The 23,103-nt window shown below is 40.8% G+C and overlaps 1 protein-coding gene across 1 annotated transcript in view; it reads left to right on the forward strand.

Moving 5' to 3' along the window:
- Positions 1-10,509, forward strand: part of LOC108707858 (G protein-activated inward rectifier potassium channel 2) — an 81,169-nt gene extending 70,660 nt beyond the window's left edge. The window contains exon 3 of the mRNA XM_018245894.2: positions 9,980-10,509. Within this exon, the coding sequence (XP_018101383.1) occupies positions 9,980-10,305 (326 nt within the window). The 3' untranslated portion in view covers positions 10,306-10,509. The remainder of the gene's footprint in view (positions 1-9,979) is intronic.
- The last annotated feature ends 12,594 nt before the right edge of the window (positions 10,510-23,103 follow it).

The raw sequence follows: 23,103 nt of genomic DNA on the forward strand, positions 1-23,103 counted from the left end.
CAGTAGATAACAGATAAGTACTACTATAGTTTATATAGCCATGGGGGCAGCCATTCAAGCACAGGATACACAGTAGATAACAGATAAGTACTACTATAGTTTATATAAACAAGCTGCTGTGTAGCCATGGGGCAGCCATTCAAGCACAGGATACACAGTAGATAACAGATAAGTACTACTATAGTTTATATAAACAAGCTGCTGTGTAGCTATGGGGGCAGCCATTCAAGCACAGGATACACAGTAGATAACAGATAAGTACTACTATAGTTTATATAGCCATGGGGGCAGCCATTCAAGCTAAAAAGGGAGAAAATGCACAGGATACTTAATACATAACAGATACACTCTGTAATAAAATACAATGAGATTCTACAGAGTGTATCTGTTATCCTGTACGTAAAATGAGCCTTGAATGGCAGTGTAAAATTAGCTTATAAGGGCTTAGAAGAGAGTTCTCTGGCTCTTTAAACATCGGGCATATTCGGCCTGATTATCTCACCCATGTTCCTTTGCAATATTCACATTTTTGGCTATGTAAATTAGGACTGTCTTTATAATATTTTTATGTCTATGTTGAACGCTTCAGCCCAAGCAAGTAATATAGCACCTCCCACTCCTATGTATAAATGCTAACAGACAAAGAAGAGCTATACACTTTTTTACTGTTATTAGTTGCTTTGCATTGGCTGCTCCCATTGGATGAAAGGAGATGTAGTTCAGCAACAAGTTACAGGCCAAAGGATCTTTTCTACACCGTCCAGCGCCAGATCGTCAGCATTGCAAATAGAAAGAAAACAGGGCTAACTGGCACTCAGGAATCCGCAGGGCCAGAAAAAATATTGATTATTATTATTTATTTATTTATTTATTTATTTATTATTATTATTATTATTATTATTATATATTTATCTCCATGGACCCTACACGTTTCATACCCTAAGGGTGCTTGGTCATGGGTCCTCAATGTGGTCCTCACTAGGGGTAAAAAGTTGGAATTTTAATTATGATTAGAAAGTGCACAGTGTACTGGGGGTCAACCCTGAGCAAATACCATATGGTGAGGAGCACGCTGGGCCGTGGATGTGGTTTGCTCCCCAAAGTAAAGTCCTGAGCAGGTCCAGTTAATTAGACCTGTCCCTGATCTGGATCTTCAATGCAATCTGTGCACTCCACCCAGTATGCTGCCCTACCTACACCTGCATACCACCCATCTGTCCTTTTTATTAACGGGACAGTCCCGATTTGGCAGCTCAATCCGCAGTCCCAAATTGTTTCTGAAATGTCCCGATTTTCTCTTTGATCTCCTGCACTGAACAGCCAGAAAAAGATACAAAGTTTATAACTTAATTGGCTTTTGGCAGAGAGCCCAGAAAATGTGTCAGGTGCACTTAGATACATTTGTAACAATTTAAGATAAGCAAAAAAACAACCGTAACAATTTAAGATAAGCAGGTCTCTTGGGGAAACTATGACTTGCAGCTTAAAGGAGAAAGAGAGTCATTTAGCACTTGGGGATGCCAAATGTTAGGCACCCCCAAGTGATTGTATTTACTTACCTGAAACTCAGGGCCAGTGCTCCTATCAGCAGAAAACTGCACCGGCCCGGGGTTATTCCAGTGAGCAGTCCGACCCTGGCCCCGGGAAATTTGAAGAAAGAAGAAGCCGGAAGAGGATCACTCCGTGGTGCTCACTGGTATAACCCTGGGCCGGTGCAGTTTTCTGCTGATAGGAGCACCAGCCCGGGGTTTCAGGTAAGTAAATACGATCACTTGGGGGTGCCTAACATTTGGCACTCCCACGTGCACCAAGCCTTTCCTTCTCCTTAAAAAGGGCAATTCCCCTTGTAATAACACATGAAAACCACAGAAATTAGTTCAAACTTTCATCAGCTGCCAAATTTTGTAAAATGAACATGGTAATTAGGGGGTGTGGCCACAAAAATTGACATGGTAAAAAATTGTTGCTGCGATACGCACACCAAATTTTTTTGTCCCTATTTCAAAAATTTTGGGAGGTATGAACTTGCTACCTAACCTGAATGCAAATAGTTCACTTACCCTCCGACACAGGACCAGCGAAACTGGAAGTGATGTCACTATGAACCCGAAGTGATGTCACTATGAACACAAAATGATGTCACGTCAGAACTTATTCCGATGGTTAGGGAGAAAATTTTTGCCACAACCTCAGGGGAGGGACCAGTCCTGCCAGGTACCCAGACAGGTTACCCTCAGACTACCCGCACAATCAGGGAATCATGACTTTCTGCCCAAAACCCGACTACGTTGCGGGTATTCTGCGGGTATGTGACCCGATGCAGAACTCAACCCCACTGGTCTGCACAAGGGATCTGCTCTTTACTTGGGTGTACACAGCCTGATTTAACCCCTTACCTGATCAGATGGAATTGGTTGTGTCGGGACATTGGACATTGGCATATGGGGCCCTGCCATTCTTGTTCTAGTGTAAGAAAGTCCAGAGATTGGGACAAGTTATGAGGTGTAAGCGGGTGCAGCTGGACTGTTCCACTTGGGAAGCAGAATGGCCCTAATCGGCCCTGTATGTACAATTCTGTTCTTGTGTTACTTCATATCTGTCTCACTGGTTAGAGGGCGGATTCCTTCCCTCCCCGCTGAGAGTTCTAGTTCAGCTCCAAATCACCTACACCTTCCCATGTAACACTCAGCAGTCTCTCTGCCTTTGTACAGCTCAGGCCTTTGTATCGGATCAGTGGAGCTGAACTCGCAGGCAGAGATGGAAGGTTTGTTTAGAACTTTTCTCTATTATTTTCCTGCTGGGATTTTTTTGTGCCGTTTGTGTGTGATAATCACTTGGCACAGAGTCGGGGATCCTTTATAGAGAGTTGGGCGAGGGATGAGCCCCAGGGCCTTATTGTTCAACCTAAATTACTGACATCCAGTCTGTGCTGAAACCCGGTTACCTCTGTGTATGGACAGAGCAGCGGCACAAAGTGCTGGAAATAATGGACATTCATTTTGATGTCATTTTGAAATAAATGATGTCATACAAGTTGCTTCCAAACCACACCCACTCTATCGGGGCCCAATTGCCCCACTAAATAGGGACAACCCAGGCTGGAATAGGCATGCACACAAAAGTCAATACAGGTATGGGATCTGTTATACAAAAAAACTATTATCCCGAAAGCTCCGAATTATGGAAAGGCCATATCTCATAGATTCTATTTTATCCAAATCTTCACTAATGATTTCCTTTTTCTGTGTAATAATAAAACAGTAGCTTGTACTTGATCCCAACTAAGATATAATTAATCCTTATTGGAGGCAAAACCAGACTATTGGGTTTATTTAATCTTTATATGATTTTCTAGTAGACTTAGGGGCAAATTTATAAAAGGTCAAGGTGAATTTTAGAATGAAAAAAATTCGAATTTCGAGCTAATTTTTGTGTAGCTCGACTAGGGAAAATTCGAATATCGAAATGTATCATGTACTGTCTCTTAAAAAATTCTACTTCGTCCATTCGCCATCTAAAACCTGCCGAGCAGCTGTTTCAGCCTATGGGGGACCTCCTAGAACCTATTTGGAGTCAATTAGTGGATTTTGAAAAATCTTTTTTTTTTTTTTAGAAAATGCAATATTACTTCGATTCGTACGATTCGGCCGAATACGGACCTATTCAATCGAAAATGGACCTATTCGGCCAAAAAAAAACTTCAACTTAATTTCGGTTGGTCTTTTTGGATTTCAAAGTTTTTCAAATTCGAAATTCGACCCTTGATAAATATGCCCCTATGGGTATGAAGATCCAGATTATGGAAAGATCCATTATACGGAAAACCCCAGGCCCCGAGCATTCTGGATAACAGTTCCCATACCTGAATTCGAATTCTGTGGAAGCCATAAGAAATAGTGTATCTAGAAGTTCATTAATTATCCTTCATTGTATTCATAGTCCACAGTGTTAGAGTCCCCCTTTGTATTAAAGGGATACTGCGGTTATTTTATTACCCCCCAGTTAATATAAATATCATCTTTTACAGCACCTGTAGCAGCGCCAGGTTATTATCCCTCAAATTAGAGGTTTATTTATATATTTTATGAATGTTCCTTGTTTGTGTTTACTCTGCCTCGTCTAAGCTTCCTTATCACTATTAGTCACATTGTTAAAGCAAAGCAGAGGCATCTTCAGGCAACACTGGATTAAACACAAATGAGCCTTTCAGATAAAGGGACAATTTCTCGTGAGCTCTGAAGCCGAGTGGAAGGCACAAGCAGCACAAGCAGCAAATGCAGCGATTTTCATTGAAGCTGATGGGGTATAATTTGGGGCAATTTGGCCATACCTCCTGGCCTACTAAAAATGTGAAGAGAGGGGCTGTTACTGTGGGACAATTATGGGACCTGTTATCCTGAATGCTCCAGACCTGGGGTTTCCTGGATAACAGATCTTTCCGTAATTTGGATCGTCATATCTTAAATCTATTAGAAAATCATGTAAACATTAAATAAACCCAATAGGCTGTTTTTGATTCCAGCACCTGTAGCAGCCTCAGGTTATTAATTATATCTTAGTTTGGATCAAGTACAAGGTACAGGTATGGGACCTGTTATCCAGAATGCTCCGGACCTGGGGTTTCCTGGATAACGTATCCTTCCATAATTTGGATCTTCATACCTTAAATCTATTAGAAAATCATGTACACATTAAATAAACCCAATAGGTTGGTTTTTATTCCAATAAGGACTAGAGCTACTGTTTTATTATTACAGAGAAAAAGGAAATCATTTTTAAAAATTTGTTTAATTTGGATGAAATGGAGTCTATGGAAGATGGCCTTTCCATAATTTGGAGCTATTTGGATAATGGGTTTCTGGAACATGGATCCCATACCTGTATAGTAAGGAAAGATGGTGCCATGGGAAAGGCCAGTGTCCAAGTAATATTGTTACCCAAGACAAATAGCACTTGGCCTGGCACCCCACCAGCCACTCACAATTGCACATACACCCCATACTGCAAATACCAAATACACCACAATGATTCCTAGTGTACATTATGTTTTGTGCTTCTGTACCAGCCCAAGGCAACCACAGCCCTTTAGCAGTAAAGATCTGTGTCTCCAAAGATGCCCCAGTAGCTCCCCATCTTCTTTTCTGCTGATTCACTGCACATGCTCTGTGCTGCTGTCACTTACTGAGCTTAGGGACCCACTCACAATATACAGTACACATAGAATAGAAATGTCACAATATAAGGCTGATTAGTAATTAATACACATAATTACTACATGGCAGCACAGAAACCAGTGCAATTAGCATCAGAATTTAATAATCAGCAAACCTGTAGCATCAGCTTATATTACAGGGGAAGCTCCTTTTCTGCTGGATAATTAGTGACGAGCCCTAAGCTTAGCTTCTCAACAGCCAATCAGAGCCCACTGAGCATGTGAGTGTCACAGACACTTTCCAAGATGGTGACCCCCTGTGACAAGTTTGAAGTCCTGGATCATTGCTGCTATTGACAAGCTCAAACTTTAGCCTCGTGCAATAAGTTCACTATATAAAACATGCAATTTTTAGCCACATTCATTTTTAGGGTTTAGTTCTCCTTTAAGGCTGTCTGGTCAAAGCGAATGAACAAAATGAGCATTTTCAGTCTATCCCAGGGCACAATGTATAATATACACAAAAAGACAGAGTGGTTTGCTCCCATAGCATAAAATAATATATAATATAACCTAGATTAATGAAAACCTTTTTCCCCATATTTTTGCCCTAATTTTCATGACAGTTGTTGGCCGCTTTTCCTGCCTCGGGAAATTGTGCTTAGCGAGCGATAAAACCACTTCTATTTCAATCAAGCATTCAGTGTTGCACTTCAAACACACGTCCCTCCTGCAAGAGAAGTGATAGGAAGAGCGCCACCTGCTGCTCACAAACGGTTCAGCCACACAATTCACCCTTTAGGCTCTGGATGAAATGAGGGTAATATTTATATTTATTTATCTTTATATTTATTTATATTTATTTATGGCTCTTTGAAGATATTGTTGCTACAATAAATCTCGTGCCTGCTCGTTCATAACTGCTGCACCCCCATAAGAGTCTGTATGAAATACGCATAGGGGCATGACACCATTAAATTTTATGGATACATGACTTAGGGGCAGATTTATCAAGGGTCAATTTCGAGGTGATGGGAGTTTTTTAAACTCCTATCAATCGGTCGAATTGAATTGGGATCATATTCGATCTAATTCGATTCTAAGTATTTTAAAAAGTCCACCAAATGACTCCAAATGGGTTCTAGGAGGTCCCCCATAGGCTAAAACAACTATTCGGCAGGTTTAGATGGCGAATGGTCGAAGTTGAATTTTTAAAGAGACAGTATATGATAAATTTCAATACTCACATTTTTGCATTTTTCCTAGTCGAAGTACACAAAAATAGCTCGAAATTCGATTTTTTTTTCATTCGAAAATTCACCTCGACCTTTGATAAATCTGCCCCTAAAATTAGCTCGAAATTCGAATTTAGAAATTAGAGTTTTCAATTCGAATCTTGATAAATCTGCCCCTTACTGTCACAACAGTTGTGCTGATATTCCCTGTGATGTCACAAAAAAGAGATCTTCGTACCCTATAAATTCACAGAATTGAAATCAAGAAGAGACATATAAGGTTATGACTCCTGTTTGGAACAATAATTTATCAGAGGGGCCAGATTTGATCATAGATAGTGACATGGGGGGGGGGGATGCTGCATTGTTGGTAAAACACATTGATTGTAAATGCTGCACTAAGGCAGGTGTAAAGGGGCCATTGTCACCCCCATAGAAGTGCCAGTAGAGCACATTGGGGATGGTTTTAATCCTGCTGTTCTTATAATAAGCGAGTAGAACTCTAACATTGTTATTCAGTGAGGCTTCTGTACGTTGAAAGCAATTAATCCAGCCCCAGGTTTGTTCAATAAAGGGAAAGCAAGAAGAATTTTGAGTTCAGTGGTTGAGTAACTGCAGGGTTCTGTATTGTTGCGCATAAAAACAACAAGAAGTCTGACCTTGATTCTAATATAAATTGTTAAGCATCTGTTCCTTTCCCAACCTCTCTTCGCCCGCCTGAATGCTCATGTCCGTCACTCCCACCTGAGACGGGAAAGGTAAGAGACGGCTTTGTAACAACTATAGAGGAAGCAGATCCCATGGCCCGGGCCCCCCACTGCTCATAGGTCTTCTCTCTCTTTAGTTTAGCCACTGGGTCGGTTGTTGGGCAAGCTGTGGAGATCAGGCAGAGAAGGGGTATAATGGAGTAGGGATTTAGATGGATCAGGGCTAAAGCTGGACACTTGTAAATGAGCAGATGTTTCCCTAATATTCCCAGGGTCGGAATAGTCTGGGAAAAAACCCAGTGGGCCCCACCGGCCCAGATACGCTCCCGTCTGCCTGAAATGCTGAGCTCCATGTTCTCTCCCCACCCCGACCAACCGAAGAAAAGCAGGTACAGGCTGCTCGGGGGCAAGGTGGGCCCTAAAGTTGGCAGAGGGGGGGGTTGGGGGCCATGGGCAGGTTTGTGTGGGCCCCTGATGTGGCAACCCCAGTGGTCTTGAATCCCCCTCAAATTTGGGTCCACTGATCAGAACGGGAAAGCAGGTGGTCTGAGCAAATCCGGCATGAACGAACCAATGTGGTCCTTTATCCGGCTGAATTTTTAAGTCTGTTTAATCAATACTTGCCCTATTTTCAGCCAGATATTGGTCAGGGAAGCCATCGGAGGGCCCCATACACAGGCCAATAAGCTGCTTTTATAACCCATGTACGACCACCTTAAAGTGGGCAGAATGAGACGGTATTATTATAGATTTACCTGCGGCCACTGTACATTTTTAATTGCGGCCCAGACTTTGGTGTTTTACCCCTGTGAAATACCGAACTGGTACGACCCTAGTTAGGGTGCAAGGGGGCCCTGTATTTAATGTCCACCATAACTAGGAGTAACATGTAGTGTGTTGTGTGTGAGTGGTGAACAAGTTTGGTGAGTTCCAGGGGAACCCATGGGTGACCCACCTCCTACCCCTTCTGTATAAAACTCGCCATTGTCCATTCTGGTCTTATTGGACTTTAATGTTTCCAAACATTCACTTCAAAGGTTCCTGGGGTGCTGGGGGCACAGTAGTTCCATGTCCGTGGGGATAATGGAGGAAACTGTAAGTCGCACTTCAGAGTATCTTTCTATGAGAGCAGAACCCTCCATATTCACATTTTTTGCTGATTCAGATAAAGGAAACATTTTCATGTTAATTGGTTTAAGATGTTTTTTCTTCTCTACAGATAATGACATTTGTTTCTGTAAGATCAGTAGTGAGTTGTGTTGGAGGGGGAGAAGCTGTGTGTGTTACTGTGTGTGTGTTACTGTGTGTGTGTTACTGTGTGTGTGTGTTACTGTGTGTGTGTTTTACTGTGTGTGTGTTACTGTGTGTGTGTGTTACTGTGTGTGTGTGTTACTGTGTGTGTGTTTTACTGTGTGTGTGTTACTGTGTGTGTGTGTTACTGTGTGTGTGTGTTACTGTGTGTGTGTTACTGTGTGTGTTACTGTGTGTGTGTGTTACTGTGTGTGTGTTACTGTGTGTGTGTTACTGTGTGTGTGTATTACTGTGTGTGTGTTACTCTGTGTGTGTGTTACTCTGTGTGTGTGTGTGTTAATGTGTCTGTGTTATTGTGTGTGTTACTCTGTGTGTTACTCTGTGTGTGTTAATCTGTGTGTGTGTTACTGTGTGTTACTGTGTGTGTGTTGATATTTTGCACTGCCCAAACCCACACCTCCCAACAAGCCACCGAGAAGATTTTGTCAAGTCTTTAGCAGCATAACAAGCTTTCTTTCTTCAACTCGTCCAACTATTTTGCCAGCATATGCCCTTGTTTTTCTGCAAATTAATTGCATTTTGTAACTCGGGCCCTGTTGTTGCCAAGTGTGGCATTAAGAGAAAGCTGGGGAGAGACTGGCAGATCCTCCTGTTTAACCTGACAGCAGATTATTGGCTGTTTGAAGTCAGACTGGTCTCATGTGCCTGGGTCATGAGTTAAAGGCAGGGTTGCCCAGTTGGCGTTTTTCCAGCCACATTAGGCTACTAATTGAAAGCCCACGCGGGTTTTGAAAGTACAAACTAGCCAAGGTATTGATTTGGGCTACGTTTTGGGTCTTTGGCTGGTTTGTACATTGGAAAACAACCAAAGTTTTTTCTTGCCCTAATATGCCAAGCCTGCGTCTCCCAGTGCATGTTGGGTAATGTAGTATTTGTTTAATAACTTGCCAACAGCCAAGTTTAAGACTACAATACCCAGCATGCAATGGGACTGACTTGTGTAGAAGTCGGGAGTTATCAGATTTTGGGCTCTGTACCTCAGTCTCCCGTTATTCTTAAGAATTCTAGGGTTTTCTGGAACTTTCATCAATTTCAGACAATTTTGCGACAAAAAAATCTGCTGGCCACCAAAAAGTCTAGAGGTTGACCTGTTTTACCAATATTTATTGAAATTATTTATGTATTATGGCATTATGGGGTCTCTATACCTCCTGGGCCCCCTCTGTAGTTATGCCCCTGGTGATGGGTGAATCTGTCCTATTTGCCCCTTGGCTAGTTTTGAGCTGGTTTTGTAGCCAACTTTGGCTGGTTTTGAATATAAGACCTGGCAACCCTGGTTAAAGGGAATGTTCTTCTTCAAATGGACTCTGGTTCTGGCTGGGAGGTTAATAGAAGGGCTGGATAGAGGAAAATGTCATACAATTAAAATGAAATTGTGGGGGGGTGCTGCATTGTTGGTAATAAGTATTGTGTCTGTTACACTAAGCAGGCCATTGTGACCCCCATAGAAGTTCCCACTGCATGTAGATTTAGATCTGCTGTTCTTATAATAAACGAGTAGAAGTCCAACATTGTTATGTATATTATTTATGAGGTTCTTGTTTGAAACATATTTTTTCTGTTGCTGTTTATAGGTATGACTTGCCAAGCTCGGAGCTCCTACGTCACCTCGGAAATCCTCTGGGGCCACAGATTCACCCCAGTTCTCACTCTGGAGGATGGCTTTTATGAAGTGGACTACAACAGTTTCCACGACACCTACGAGACCAACACGCCGTCCTGCAGCGCCAAAGACTTTGCGGAACTTGTCAGCAGGACGGAGATGCCCTTGAGCTGGTCCGTGTCCAGCAAACTGAACCAGCACGAGGAAATTATAAATGAAGAAAGCGGAAAGACTCATGAAACCCAGACAGAAAGAAATGGGGATGTAGCTAATGTAGAGAGTGAGTCTAAGTTCTAACATGGCGGTACACTGAGATGCTACGGAGCTGACCAATGTGTGGTATAAATGGCCGCTCAGTGGAGACCGGGTTAGTTAGAGGCAGAGGATTGGAGTCTATTCCAATCTGCAATGCCACCAACATATAAGGAAAGGCAACTGCCCTACAAGGCAGACTGATGTATGCATGAATTCTCCATTTTGGCTTGTAGACGACACAGTTCAGGCAGTGAGTCAGTCAGATCTTGTTTCTATATCAAGTTCATAAAGCACATTGCCTACAGAGACATCGCTTTGAACTCATTGGGCTTCATAGAGCTCCCTCAGACCTCACAGAGGTGTCACGTAAATGGCTTGGTCAATCTGTGGCTCTCCAAATGTTGCTCACCAATGTTTTGAAGGCCTCGGGTTGACTGTGTCTGGTCTGATGGCTCAAAGCCAACGTTCATCAGAACACTGTACATATGCCTTATGGGAAATTTCTTTTTCTCTTACATTTGTGAATAAGCCCAGCATGTACAAAGAAACTGTGAATGAAACTTCTAAATAATGTAGATAGATAGATGTGTAACTAACGTAGGTTTATTTCAGAATTCTAGGATTAAGATAATGCAAAAAAAAACCCCACACATGCTACATGTTCTGTTTCCTTTGAATGAAAACATACACAACTTGGGCTTATGGCTCACGGAGAAGTGGCAGTTGTTTTGCCCTTGAAGAATGTGGGGGCAAAATATAAAAATCTTCTGAGTTTTACAAAAAAAACAATAGATTTCATGAAATTCCCATAGACTGCTATGGGACTCATCTGTGTACCATAAGCCTCAATAACATGCACCAACCCATGGCAACCAATCAGCAGTTACCTCTGATTTGCCAGCTGACTGGTTGCCATGAGTTACTGAAATGGCACCTATTTTAGAAAATCTATTTTGTGAGGTATTATTGCTGAATTTCACCAGTCAAAACATAGTTCTTCCTTGGTGAGCATATGGTAGTCAATGTCTTGCAGGGGCTGTAGCACCTATTTTAACAGTTGTAGGTTACTAGGGGGGCAGCTATTTCTGGGAGGTGTTTGTCTTTTATTGTATTAGTTGCAGTACCATCACTCACCACTTTCTGGCAATAGCTCTTTTTTCCCATAAGGCTGCAACAGAACAGCGCCAAAATCTGATCTGAGCTTCCAATAAAACCCTGGACAAAAGTTTTCTTAGGCTAAGCACCTCCCAGAAATGGAAGGCCGTTGTTTTAAGTGCCCTTTAAGGTGTTTCCTGTTCCTCGAAATATTCCATAGGATTTTATTGTTTATTGAAAGAGTTGCCACTCACATTGATCTGTTACAGTCCGCTTCCATGCGTTGGTGGAAACCACATTATCTACAGAAACTCAAAGCCTACTACTAGCCTACTATTTGCTACTAGTCAAGTCTTACAAGGCACTCAATGAAATCCTATGAAGATATGCGCACTGTGCTCTTCCACATAAGCACAATTTATATTTAAGCACTGCTGTATCCTAAAGCTCAACAAGACTCTATCCATAGGTGTAACCATATCCGGGTCCCTACCGGACAGGCAGCTACTGATCATTCTTTACCCAATGAATGACTTCCTATTAAAAGCCATAGACAAAGTGATGCGAGAGAGGCGTAGATCAGGGTATCAGACCCGCCGTACTGTGACACTGTTTCCATAACACAAGGCCAATGTGAAGTCCACTTGCAGTGACAAAATCACTTCCATGAGTGTTGCATCAGTGTTCCATGGTCACGACATGTCTTTTGATTGGTGGGGTGAAGCCCCAGAGATCACAATATTCTGTTTATTCCTAATCTATTTGAGACAAAGGGGGTGCTCGGTGGTAGGTGCCCAGGAGCGGGAAACACTTCCAGTACTATTTAAGGACATGGCCCTTGGTCAATCAATAACTCAGACTTTATCACTTAGAGAGAACATTCAGAAGGTTCCATAAGACAACCTTAGACTTTCATAGATCCAGATTAACTCATCCTAGTGATACATAAGCGACAAGTTGTTGACATGTCATGACCCTAACTCACCCTTTTGCAACTCAGACCTGACCCAATCTGAAAAAAAAGAGCACGCACTCCTGGAGCCAAACGGTTAAGTTAAAATCCAAGTTTATTCCATATTGCTAAAATTACACGTCCAATCCACCATACTGTCATCTCTAATATACATGTGCCCAACCCACTCATCTCTGAGGTCATCCATCCATCTGGAGGCTTCTGGTGGTTCCGGCCAACTCCAACCTATTACTATTCCAAATAACACTGAAAGAACCTTCAAGAGAAGATGTGTCCCACTTGTCTCTCTCTTTGATAGAGTCTTCAGCCAATCAAGCTGATTATTAAGAACCTAGTCGGCTTTCTCGATTTGCTACAGTGAAGGCAATAATTATAGTGTATTTATATGTAAGGTTTCTCTATAAATTCTCTATCAAAGGGCTGTCCAACTGGATGTGGCCCTAGGAGCTCTTTTGACCTTTTAATATGACAATGTTTATTAGAATGAGTCCCAAACATGAAGTACAGGTATGGGATCTGTTATCCAGAAACCCGTTATACAGAAAGCTCCGATTTATGAGAAGGCCATCTCGTATAAATTCCATTTTATCCAACTAATCCAATTTCTTTTTAAAATGATTTCCTTTTTCTCTGTAATAATGAAACAATGAAACAGTAGCTTGTACCTGATCCCAACTAAAATCCATCCTTGTTGGAGTAAAACCAATCCTACTAGGTTTATTTCATGTTTAAATAATTTCCTAGTAGACTTGAGGTATGAAATCCAAATTAAAGAAATATCACTTATCTGGAAAACCCCAGGTCCCAAGCATTCTGGATAACAGGTCCCATACCAGTGAATAACTGGCCAACTATATGGAAACAGTTGGACATCACTGTCCTATCACATCGAGCATGGACCACAAGAGAATTCCTTATCACAGCTCCTCCTCTAATTTACACATGAGCAGGAGGTGGCACATTGTCTGACTCTATAGACTTAAAGGTGGAATGTAATAAATGGTCTTTAAGTTTGATACTTGTCTTGTAACCCATAGCAACCAATTAACAGGTGGCATTTACTGGTCAGCTGTTCCAAACAACATCTGATTGGTTGCTATGGGTTACTAGGTGTGGGCAAACTTAAGCCTTTTTTTACCAAATCTATGTGCCATCAAAAAAAAATGCCATATCAAATATGCCAAAGCTCATATGTCTAAACACATTAAGAAGGCACAGCCTGATATTTTAACTATATAATGGGACATAAATGTATATTATACCCTCATGTATTCATTACAAGTCATCAAACTGTCACTTTAGGGCAGAGCTTCCCAAATTGTGGTGGGGCAGAAAAAAAATGTAATCTCTCCAAAACAAACAATTGTCAGAATTGGCCGAATTTTTCTACTGAGCAATTTACATTCATTATTTTTTTTTCTAGCTTTAGAGATATTAGCAGTTTTAAAATGAATATAATGAATTTGCAAACAAAAAAAACAGAGTCACCTGCTGTTCATCTTGTCCTTAAATTACTATTGTGAGAAGAGAATCATTTGACGTTTTCCCTGGTCAGTTCTAAGTTCTTTGTTTAAAATATTTTATTTGATTTTCACATTAAACAATAAAAATCGATGTGACAGCAAATAATAATGCAGACTAAGAAGAAATACTGCAATTAGTACAATGGCATGTTATTATTATTGAAATAGTTCTAATCCATTTGTGTTTTGAATTGCTGGAACTCTATAACCAAGAGGACTGTTACGTATTTAATTGTATCTCAGCTAACGGCAGGTTCATTCATATATTTGGACAGTAAAAAAGGGGAAATATTCCAATGAGTTCAAACAGTATGGCTGATCCTACGAGTGTATTCTTAAATATCTCATGGAAACACTGATGTATAGCAGGTATTGATATATATATATGTGTAGTGACCTTTGAAAAGAAGGAAAAGCTTGTCATACATAGGGAGATCCCCCTTTGGCAAAATTGATAAGATATGCACACCTTAAGGGGGGAAGACATTGGGCTGATCCATTGATGGGCAATAGGGCCCAACGATCAGATAAAAACAAGAAAAATATGGGCGGACAGATCAAGGGCCACATGAACGAATCTATGAGGTCCTTGATCCGATATATCGATTGCAGAAGCGCCATACACTGCCCAATAAACTGTCAATTTATTCTGTCTGCATTTTATATGCCTTAAAGGCATTGTTCACCTTTGATTTAACTTTTAGTATGATGTAGAGAGTGATCTTCTGAGACAATTTGTAATTGGGTTTCATTTTTTATTACTTGTGGTTTTTGAGTTATTTAGCAGCTCTTCAGTTTCTAATTTCAGGAATCTGGTTGCTAGGGTCCAAATTCCCCTAGCAACCATGCATTTATTTGAGTAAGACACTGGACAAGGAATAGGAGAGGCCCGAATAGAAAGATGAGTAATAAAACGTTGCAATAAAAATACATTTGTAGCCTTCAAAAGCATTTGTTTTTTAGATGGGGTCAGTGACCCCCATTTGAAAGCAGGAAAGAGGCAGAAGAAAAAGGCAATTCATTATAAAGCTATAAAAAAATAAATAATGAAGACCAATTGAAAAGTTGCTTAGAATTAGCCATACTATAACATACTAAAAGTTTATTTAAAGGTGAACCACCCCTACTGAGTGAAAGGGAGAGAGTCTGTGAGCCATGGAATACATTGGGCATACAGAATCTGAGAGCAGAATAGGGGCAGAAGCTCAAGCAAAATGGAAGGGGTGGGATGGAAGAGCAGAAGGTTCGTCTGAAGTTGGAAACCAAAGGGGTGATAGATGGGAAGAGAAAGAAATAGGGTATAAAATTGGAGAACATTATAAAGGAGCAAATAACAGAACAATAAAGGGGAGATAAGAAGATTATGGGGGAGAAATGTTAAAAAGGAAAATGGAATGTGGAGTCAGGGAGTTAATTAAAAAGGGGAAGTGAAGAGCTGAGGAATTTGTAGGGACATGAGTTAATGATGGGGGAGAAGAGGCAGGGAGAGATCTGAAGGTTAAGAGCAGGGGTCCCCAATCCTTTTTACTCGTGAGCCACATTTAAGTGTAAAAAGGAGTTGGGGAGCAACACAAGCATGAAAAAGTCCATGGGGATGTCAAAGAAGGGCTGTGATTGGCTAATTGGTAGCCCCTATGTGGACTGGCAGACTACAGGAGACTCTGTTTGGCAGTACCTCTGGTTTTTATACAACCAAAACTTGCCTCCAAGCCTGGAATTCAAAAATAATCACCTGATTTGAGGCCACTGGGAGTAACATCCAAGGGGTTGGTGAGGAACATGTTGCTCGCGAGCTACTGGTTGGGGATCACTGGTGAACAGTAGTGATGGGCGTATTTATTCAGCAGGCGCAAATTTGTGGCAAATTCCCGAGATTTGCCGCCGGCGTCAAAAAAATGGACGCCGGCGCATTTTCGCCTGCGAATGTGCGCCAGCGTATGAAAAATGGGCACCAGCATACAAAATACAGACGTCGGTGTCAAAACCAGACACCAGCGTCAAAAACGAGACGCCTGCGCCATTTCACAAATTTTTCGCCCCAAATTCGCCCTTCACTAGTTAACAGGGAGAAAATGGATGACTGTGAATTTCATGAGTGGAGAAAGGGAGGGAGAATATAAAAGCAGAGGGGAAAGAAAGGAAAAAGGGAGGAAACAGAACTGTGAGAGTTTAAAGCCGCACATGAGATGAGAATATAATAGGGGCTGCTCTACTTACTAAGATATATTTAGCATGGACTTTTTTATAATCATCCAGGAAGCGGTGATCCTTCTGATATGAATTCCTTCCTATACAAAATGTATGAGGGCCTTCTGATCATCGATCACAAACACCGGTGATTTCCCTGCCTGTTCCCCTTCTTATATTCCAAAATCTGTGAGTCCCATGTATTTGCAAATCACCAAATGTGGAAAATCTGTTACAATTATCCTGTTTCTGAGAAAATCTTTTCCATCAAGTTCTAAAAATAACCGGACATTACCAAATTTATTCTAATTTCCTAACATTTAATCCCCTTTCCTGTCCACCAGTAATTTTATTAGGCACTCGTGAGATCTCCATGACATTTCCTTACCTATATCTGACTGTTCCTAAAATAGATTCTTTTGATCCTTTTTGCAAACCTTCAACGTGCGTTGGATCAGGAGAAGTTTGTGGCTTTATAAACAGGCCCCAGTCTCAGGGGCTGAATTCCGTTTGTCTGTCAATCAGTAACAAGAATACACGTTTGCCATTTTCCTTTTTATTCCAAATTTTATAATATCGAATGATGTTTTTGGACATTTTGTCTCCTGCACTGGAGACAATTAAAGGGGAAGTAAACTAGAATAAGGCTAGAAATGCTGTATTTTGTATACTAAACATAACATGAACTTACTGCACCACAAGCCTAATCAAACAAATGATTTATTCTTTCAAAGTTGGTCACCATCTTGTAACTTTGTTATACATCTTTGCAAGACCAAGACTGTGCACATGCTCAGTGTGGTCTGGGCTGCTTAGGGATCATCATAAATTATCAAAACAGCACAAGTCAAATAATATCTGCCAGAAGCTGATACAACAAGACTGATTAATAATCAGAATATACAGACTGCACTGGGTCCTGTGTTGTCATGTAATCTAATGTGGATTTTATAGTTTTTGTATTGTTTAATACAAACAACTCTGCAGAACCAATGGCTGCAGCAAAATAATCCTCCAAATAGAATCCCAGTTTATCTGTTTAAACCTGGCTCCATGATCTTTGTCCATGCAGCTGGAGTTGGAAACAGTAAAGGGGATGTAAAGGCAAAAATAAAATCCAATACAAATCTCTACACAGTCGCCAACTGCTCTACAGGGAAACAAACAAAGCTGCTTGAGTTCTGCATGGCTGGGAAGTAAGGCGGGGGCTCCCCCTGCTGTTCATAAGTATGATTGTTTCCCTGCAGAGCAGTTAGGGACCGTCTGACAATTCCTATCCACAGCAGTAAATGAAGGGAGAATTTCACTGCATACCGTCAGGTTTCTTATAAAAACAGTACACATTTTTTAATTAAAGTATATTGGAGATAGGGTTCTTTTTCATTAAAGAAAGTATTTTTTTGCCCTTTATTTTTTTGCCCTTTAAGAGTGTCAAAGAAACAGTGCTGCCTGCCATCACCCTAATACACAATAAATAAGCATTTAGGCAGCCGTGGGGCATGGGGCTTCCATTCAATCTCCAAAAGTACAGTAGCAGATAACAGATTCCCTGGGTTTAATATAGGAGTCAGGGCTCCTTACACCCCTATAATATGAACTCCTCTCCGAAATAACCTTTAGAATTGTTCACTGTACAAATGATTTTGTACAGGGAATCATTTCTTCGATGGAATAGGTTTATTTAATTTCAATTAGTTCTGTTCCAATGTTATATAGAAGGGATTGACTCAGATCTGTATCTGTTTTCATTTCCGTAGTTATTTTCAAAAACACTCGAGAGAAGATCTTGAAACTTGAACTGACCCCCTTTTCCTTCCAAAATATCTATATTTTTCTATAAATGAGATAAAAACTGTCTTGTGTCACATTTCTTTGATCCACAACAAACTGCTTGAGAAATATCAAGCGAATTTGCGTCAATTTCGCCAAAGGTTTTGCGTCTCATTGTGGCGCGATGTCTCCCCTCACATTTGGATACAATGCTCAATGTACAACATTCATGTTTTCTGAATATTTTAGGTTAAAGCCTGTCGTTTCTCGTGTTCTTTTGTTACATAAAATGGGAACTCATCATAAAGCTCAACCATTAAATAATACATTTTAAAAAAAAAACGGGACTGATGAAAGATGTAAAATGTTTATGCAAGTTGTTATACAATTACAAAAAAAAAAAAATCAAAATGAATCATTTGTTGTATGTGTATTATTTATATATTTATATGAGTGATTCCAGAAAAATGAAGGATATGAAAATGAAAGCATGTGCTGTGGAATGACTGGCACCTTGGTTCCTACGTTGAACCTAAAAGTGAGCAAAATAAGAATCAGAGACATAGTTATCCCCAAAATTACCAACCTCTATAGACAACGTGCCTAGAGGGGTTGTTCACCTTTGAGTTAACTTTTAGTATGATGTAGAGAGTGATATTCCGAGACAATTTGTAATTGGTTTTTATTTGTGGTTTTATTTACGGTAGCTTTTTATTCAGCAGCTTTTCCAATTTCAGCAATCTGGTTGCTAGGGTCCAAATTCCCCTAGCAACCATGCACTGATTTGAATAAGAGACTGGAATATGAATAAGAGAGGCCTGAATATAAAGATGAGTCATAAAAAGTAGCAATAACAATACATGTCTAACTTTACAGACCATTTTTAGATGGAGTCAGTGACCCCCATTTGAAAGCTGGAAAGAGTCAGAAGAAGAAGGCAGATAATTACAAAACGAAACCCTAGCAACCAGAACTGAGAACTGGAGAGCTGTTGAATAAAAAGCTAAATAACTGAAAAACTACAAATAATAAAAAATGAAAACCAATTGCAAATTGTCCCAAAGTATCACTCTCTATTAGTGATGGGCAAATAAATTTGCCTGGCGTTGGCGAATACATTTGCGAATCTCCAGCGAAAATTCGGCACTGAAAATTCGCCAGCATCAGTTTCCGATTTTCATGATTTTTCAGTGAAAATGTTCGAACGTCACGATTTTTTTTGGTGAAAATGTTCGCATGTCACGGTTTTTAGTGAAAATGTTCGAATTTCACGATTTTTTTGTGAACTAGTTCGAAGTTCACAATCTTTCACAATCTTTTAGTGAAAATCTTTTAGTGAATACGTTCGAATTCCACGATTTTTTCGTTCACTTTTCAATTTCACAATTTTTCGCGAATTTTTTTCAACGGGGAGAAATTCACCCATCACTACTCTCTATATCATACTAAGTTAATTTCAAGGGGAACAACCCCTTTAACACACTTGCCACCCCATCCTTTTAACTGCCAAGAACTAAAAGCGTGCAAATAAAATAAAGGTTTCTGTAAAACCCCCGACCTGTATTATATGAGTGCCACTAATGAAAGGGAAGAGCTAGAAGACAGCATTATCTGTGGCACCAGTCTCAGTGCTGTCCTACAGGTGGATACAATTCCAGCTAAATTAGTTCAGTTCTACATCCAAATTTAGATTCTCACATTATAAATAGTTGTCTTCATAAATAGCCCCTTCCTTCATTCCTATTTCTTTCTGCTTCCATATCAAGCGTCTCTCTCTCTCTCTCTGCACATAGAGTGCAGGCAGTTAACATCAAACTGAATGCCTCCTGTTGCTTAGCAACCACAAAGTGACAGCACTTCTCCTCCGTACCACAGCCTGAAACCTCTCAGCTCTTATGCAACAATTACATGAGATTAATCTTCCAAAGGGGGACATAAAAGTTAATTTGTTGTTGGGAGGCGATGAACAAAAAAAAAACGCACTCTCCTTCTGGAAATGAATTGTAGGATGGGATTGGTATTTATGTACTTAGCTCGGGGAGAGGAGCGAAACATCAAGGGAAGAGCCGGTGTTTAGATACAGCAGCTAATGAGCAGGATGAGATGAGCAGAGCAAGGAACATGAGGAATATTATAATGGAACTTCACACACAAAAAGGGAATGTCATACACAATGTGCTTGTGCCCAGCAGGCTGATTTGCCAAGTGCATGTACTTTGGTGCATGAGGTGCAACGTGAGCCCAGTCCTGACTGTGTGTGATCTGCACCTATAGTTCCAACGTTGTGCCCTTATATGCACACACAACTGAATGGTGTGTAAGTGTGTGACTTGTTGAGCCCATGAGCCGCCAGGTACCTACTTAACTGCAATTTACTAACCACTCCTCCAGCTTATAATACATGAGTGATACTCAGAGTTCCCTGTATAACTCAGCCTGCAGCCTTGTGCCTTTATATGGTCACAGAACAACCCCTCAGTGACTTCTAATATCCTTATCATTTACAGTAGGGGGTACATTATCCCTTATAATACATGAGTGATACTCAGAGTTCCCTGTATAACTCAGCCTGCAGCCTTATACCTTTATATGGTCACAGAACCCATCAGTGACTTCTATTATCCTTATCATTTACAGTAGGGGGTACATTATCTCTTATGATACATGAGTGATACTCAGAGTTCCCTGTATAACTCCGCCTGCAGCCTTGTGCCTTTATATGGTCACAGAACCCCTCAGTGACTTCTAATATCCTTATCATTTACAGTAGGGGGTACATTATCCCTTATAATACATGAGTGATACTCAGAGTTCCCTGTATAACTCAGCCTGCAGCCTTGTGTCTTTATATGGTCACAGAACAACCCCTCAGTGACTTCTAATATCCTTATCATTTACAGTAGGGGGTACATTATCCCTTATAATACATGAGTGGTACTCAGAGCTCCCTGTATAACAGGAGGTAGACAATTCCCCATATACAGAGTTCCCTCGCTTTAAGATGATATAAGGAGAGTGAATGGAGTCTATGAATAGCCTGGAAAGGTCACACAGCAGAGATGTGTAGGCCTCAGTGGGGAAGGCTTTATATTTAGATGCACTGCTGAGCTGCTTATTCACCCAGTTTAGCGAAGACGCGTGTTGCTGGGAAGTAGAACAATAGAAATCAGGTAAGTGTCCTATTAATAAAATACAAATGGAGCTGAGAAGGAATGGGAGTTAAAGGCAGAGAAAGAGCAGGTCGCTGGGGAGTCAGAGCTCATAACACTGAGAATATTAATGTGAGTGGATTAGGGAATAAATGGTAATTCATTGTGTGGATTAAGGATTTACACCGGGAATGATTAAAATAATGTTACAGGGAACCTCAATGACTTGTGTAGGAGTCGGAACAAGAAGAATAACCCGGAGCATTGTTTGTTCCTGTGCCACACGAGTGCCGGGCTGAGCTCAATTATTTCATCACAAAAGGATTCATGGAATTACACCATTGTCATTATAATAATGAGCTTTGACATATGGGAAAGTGGTTTGTGCATAGAGATGACAATGGAGGTGGTTTAAAGAGAAAATGGATCATGTTTATTTTTTCCCCTAATAAAGAACTGCTGTATTCACACAGAATAGGCTAAATACAAAGGAATAGCTGTCCTGGTATAGCCTTCATTCTTATCCTGTCAAATTAAGGCTGGAATCCGCTGTAGAAGGAATTAAAGGTTTTGTTCCCCTTTAAAAGAACTTTTAGTATGATAGTGACATTGATATTCTGAGACAATTTGGTCTTCATTTTCAGCTATAGCCTTCTGTTCAGCAGCTCTCCAGTTTGGTGTTTCCGCAGCTATCAGGTTGCTAAGGTTTTATTTACCCTAGCAACCAGGCAGTGGCTTGAATAAGAAACAGGAATACGAATAGGAGAGGGCCGGCTTAGAAAGAAAAGTAACACATATAACAATAAAATTAAAATTGTAGCTTCGGAGAGCGATCGTTTTTGGCTGCTGGGGGGGTCAGTGACCCCCATTTGAAGGCTGAAAAGAGGTAGGAGAGGAAAGCAAATAATTCAGAAACTATAAAGGATACAAAATGACAACCAACTGCAAAGTTGCTAGGAATAGGGCATTCTATAACTTAAAAAGAGAACCACCCCTTTTAAAGGGATCTGGTAGACCCATCCTAAACCTATTGGGAAACAATCCCTGCTGTGTAGGCTTTGAGAAAAGTGATAGATATGTGCTCAGTACAGGGGAATTCTAGTGCTGACATAGGTATAATCAGTGAAAGCTGAGGCTAACAACCCTGTCATTCAAAACTGTCAGTTTGTCTCATAATGCCATGTATCCCCCATAGTTCTATTTCAGGGTAATGTTGCGAGAAATGACCACCTTCAGTGGGTCCTACAGAGCCCAGTCCTGCACTGCCAGAAATCAGTTCTGTCTTGTCATCTTTCTCTCTCTGGAACCCACCACTTCCCTAAATATTGGCACGGGGGGGCGGCCCAGTCCCGTGTAAGATGGTGTTGTGCCAAACATTGTTCTGCAGAGTCTACATCATAATACCGCCCAACATTTCAAAAATGGAAATAGGCACAAAAACATCTGGCAAGCAAAATGTTTCTTTGGCCACGCCCAATTTCTGGACACCCCCCCCCCTAAATACTACGGCCATTGTACAAAATTTGGCAGGTTATGGCACTTTTAAACACATTTCTGGAGGTTTTAGGGTCAGGTTTTATGTGTTATTGCAGTTTTGCTAATGAAGGTGAATTGCCCTTTAAGATGCAAGTGTCAGTTCTCCCAAGAGACCTTTTTAACTTAAATAGATACAATTGTTTCTTTGCTTATCATATTTGTTACAAATGTATCAAGTGCAGGTGCTGAATAATCTTGTCTCTCTGCCAAAATGCCTCATTTAAACAAAGTTTTAGAATCTTTTCCTGGCTGTTCAGTGCAGGAGATCAAAGAGAAACTCGGAACATTTCACTAACCATCCGGGACTGCGGGCTGAGCTGTCAAAATCAGGACTGTCCTGCAAAAAAACGAGACAGTTGGGAGGTATGACATCACAGTGCAGCTGCTCACTTAGGACCCAAAAGAAACACTCTGCTGCAGGTAGGTCCCTCCCCTCTTTAGGTATGACAGCGGATTCACATTTTATAGGGACGTCATGTAAATGCAGGACTCAAAATGGGGTGAGACCCACTACTAGTGAAGCAGTAGCCCAAGTATTAAGTTAAAAAAACTATTAGGACATACATAAGCCTAACACATTGCGTGCCTAAATGGGCACTATGGGCCT

This window comes from Xenopus laevis, chromosome 2L, assembly GCF_017654675.1.
Source record: "Xenopus laevis strain J_2021 chromosome 2L, Xenopus_laevis_v10.1, whole genome shotgun sequence".
Lineage (NCBI taxonomy): Eukaryota > Metazoa > Chordata > Amphibia > Anura > Pipidae > Xenopus > Xenopus laevis.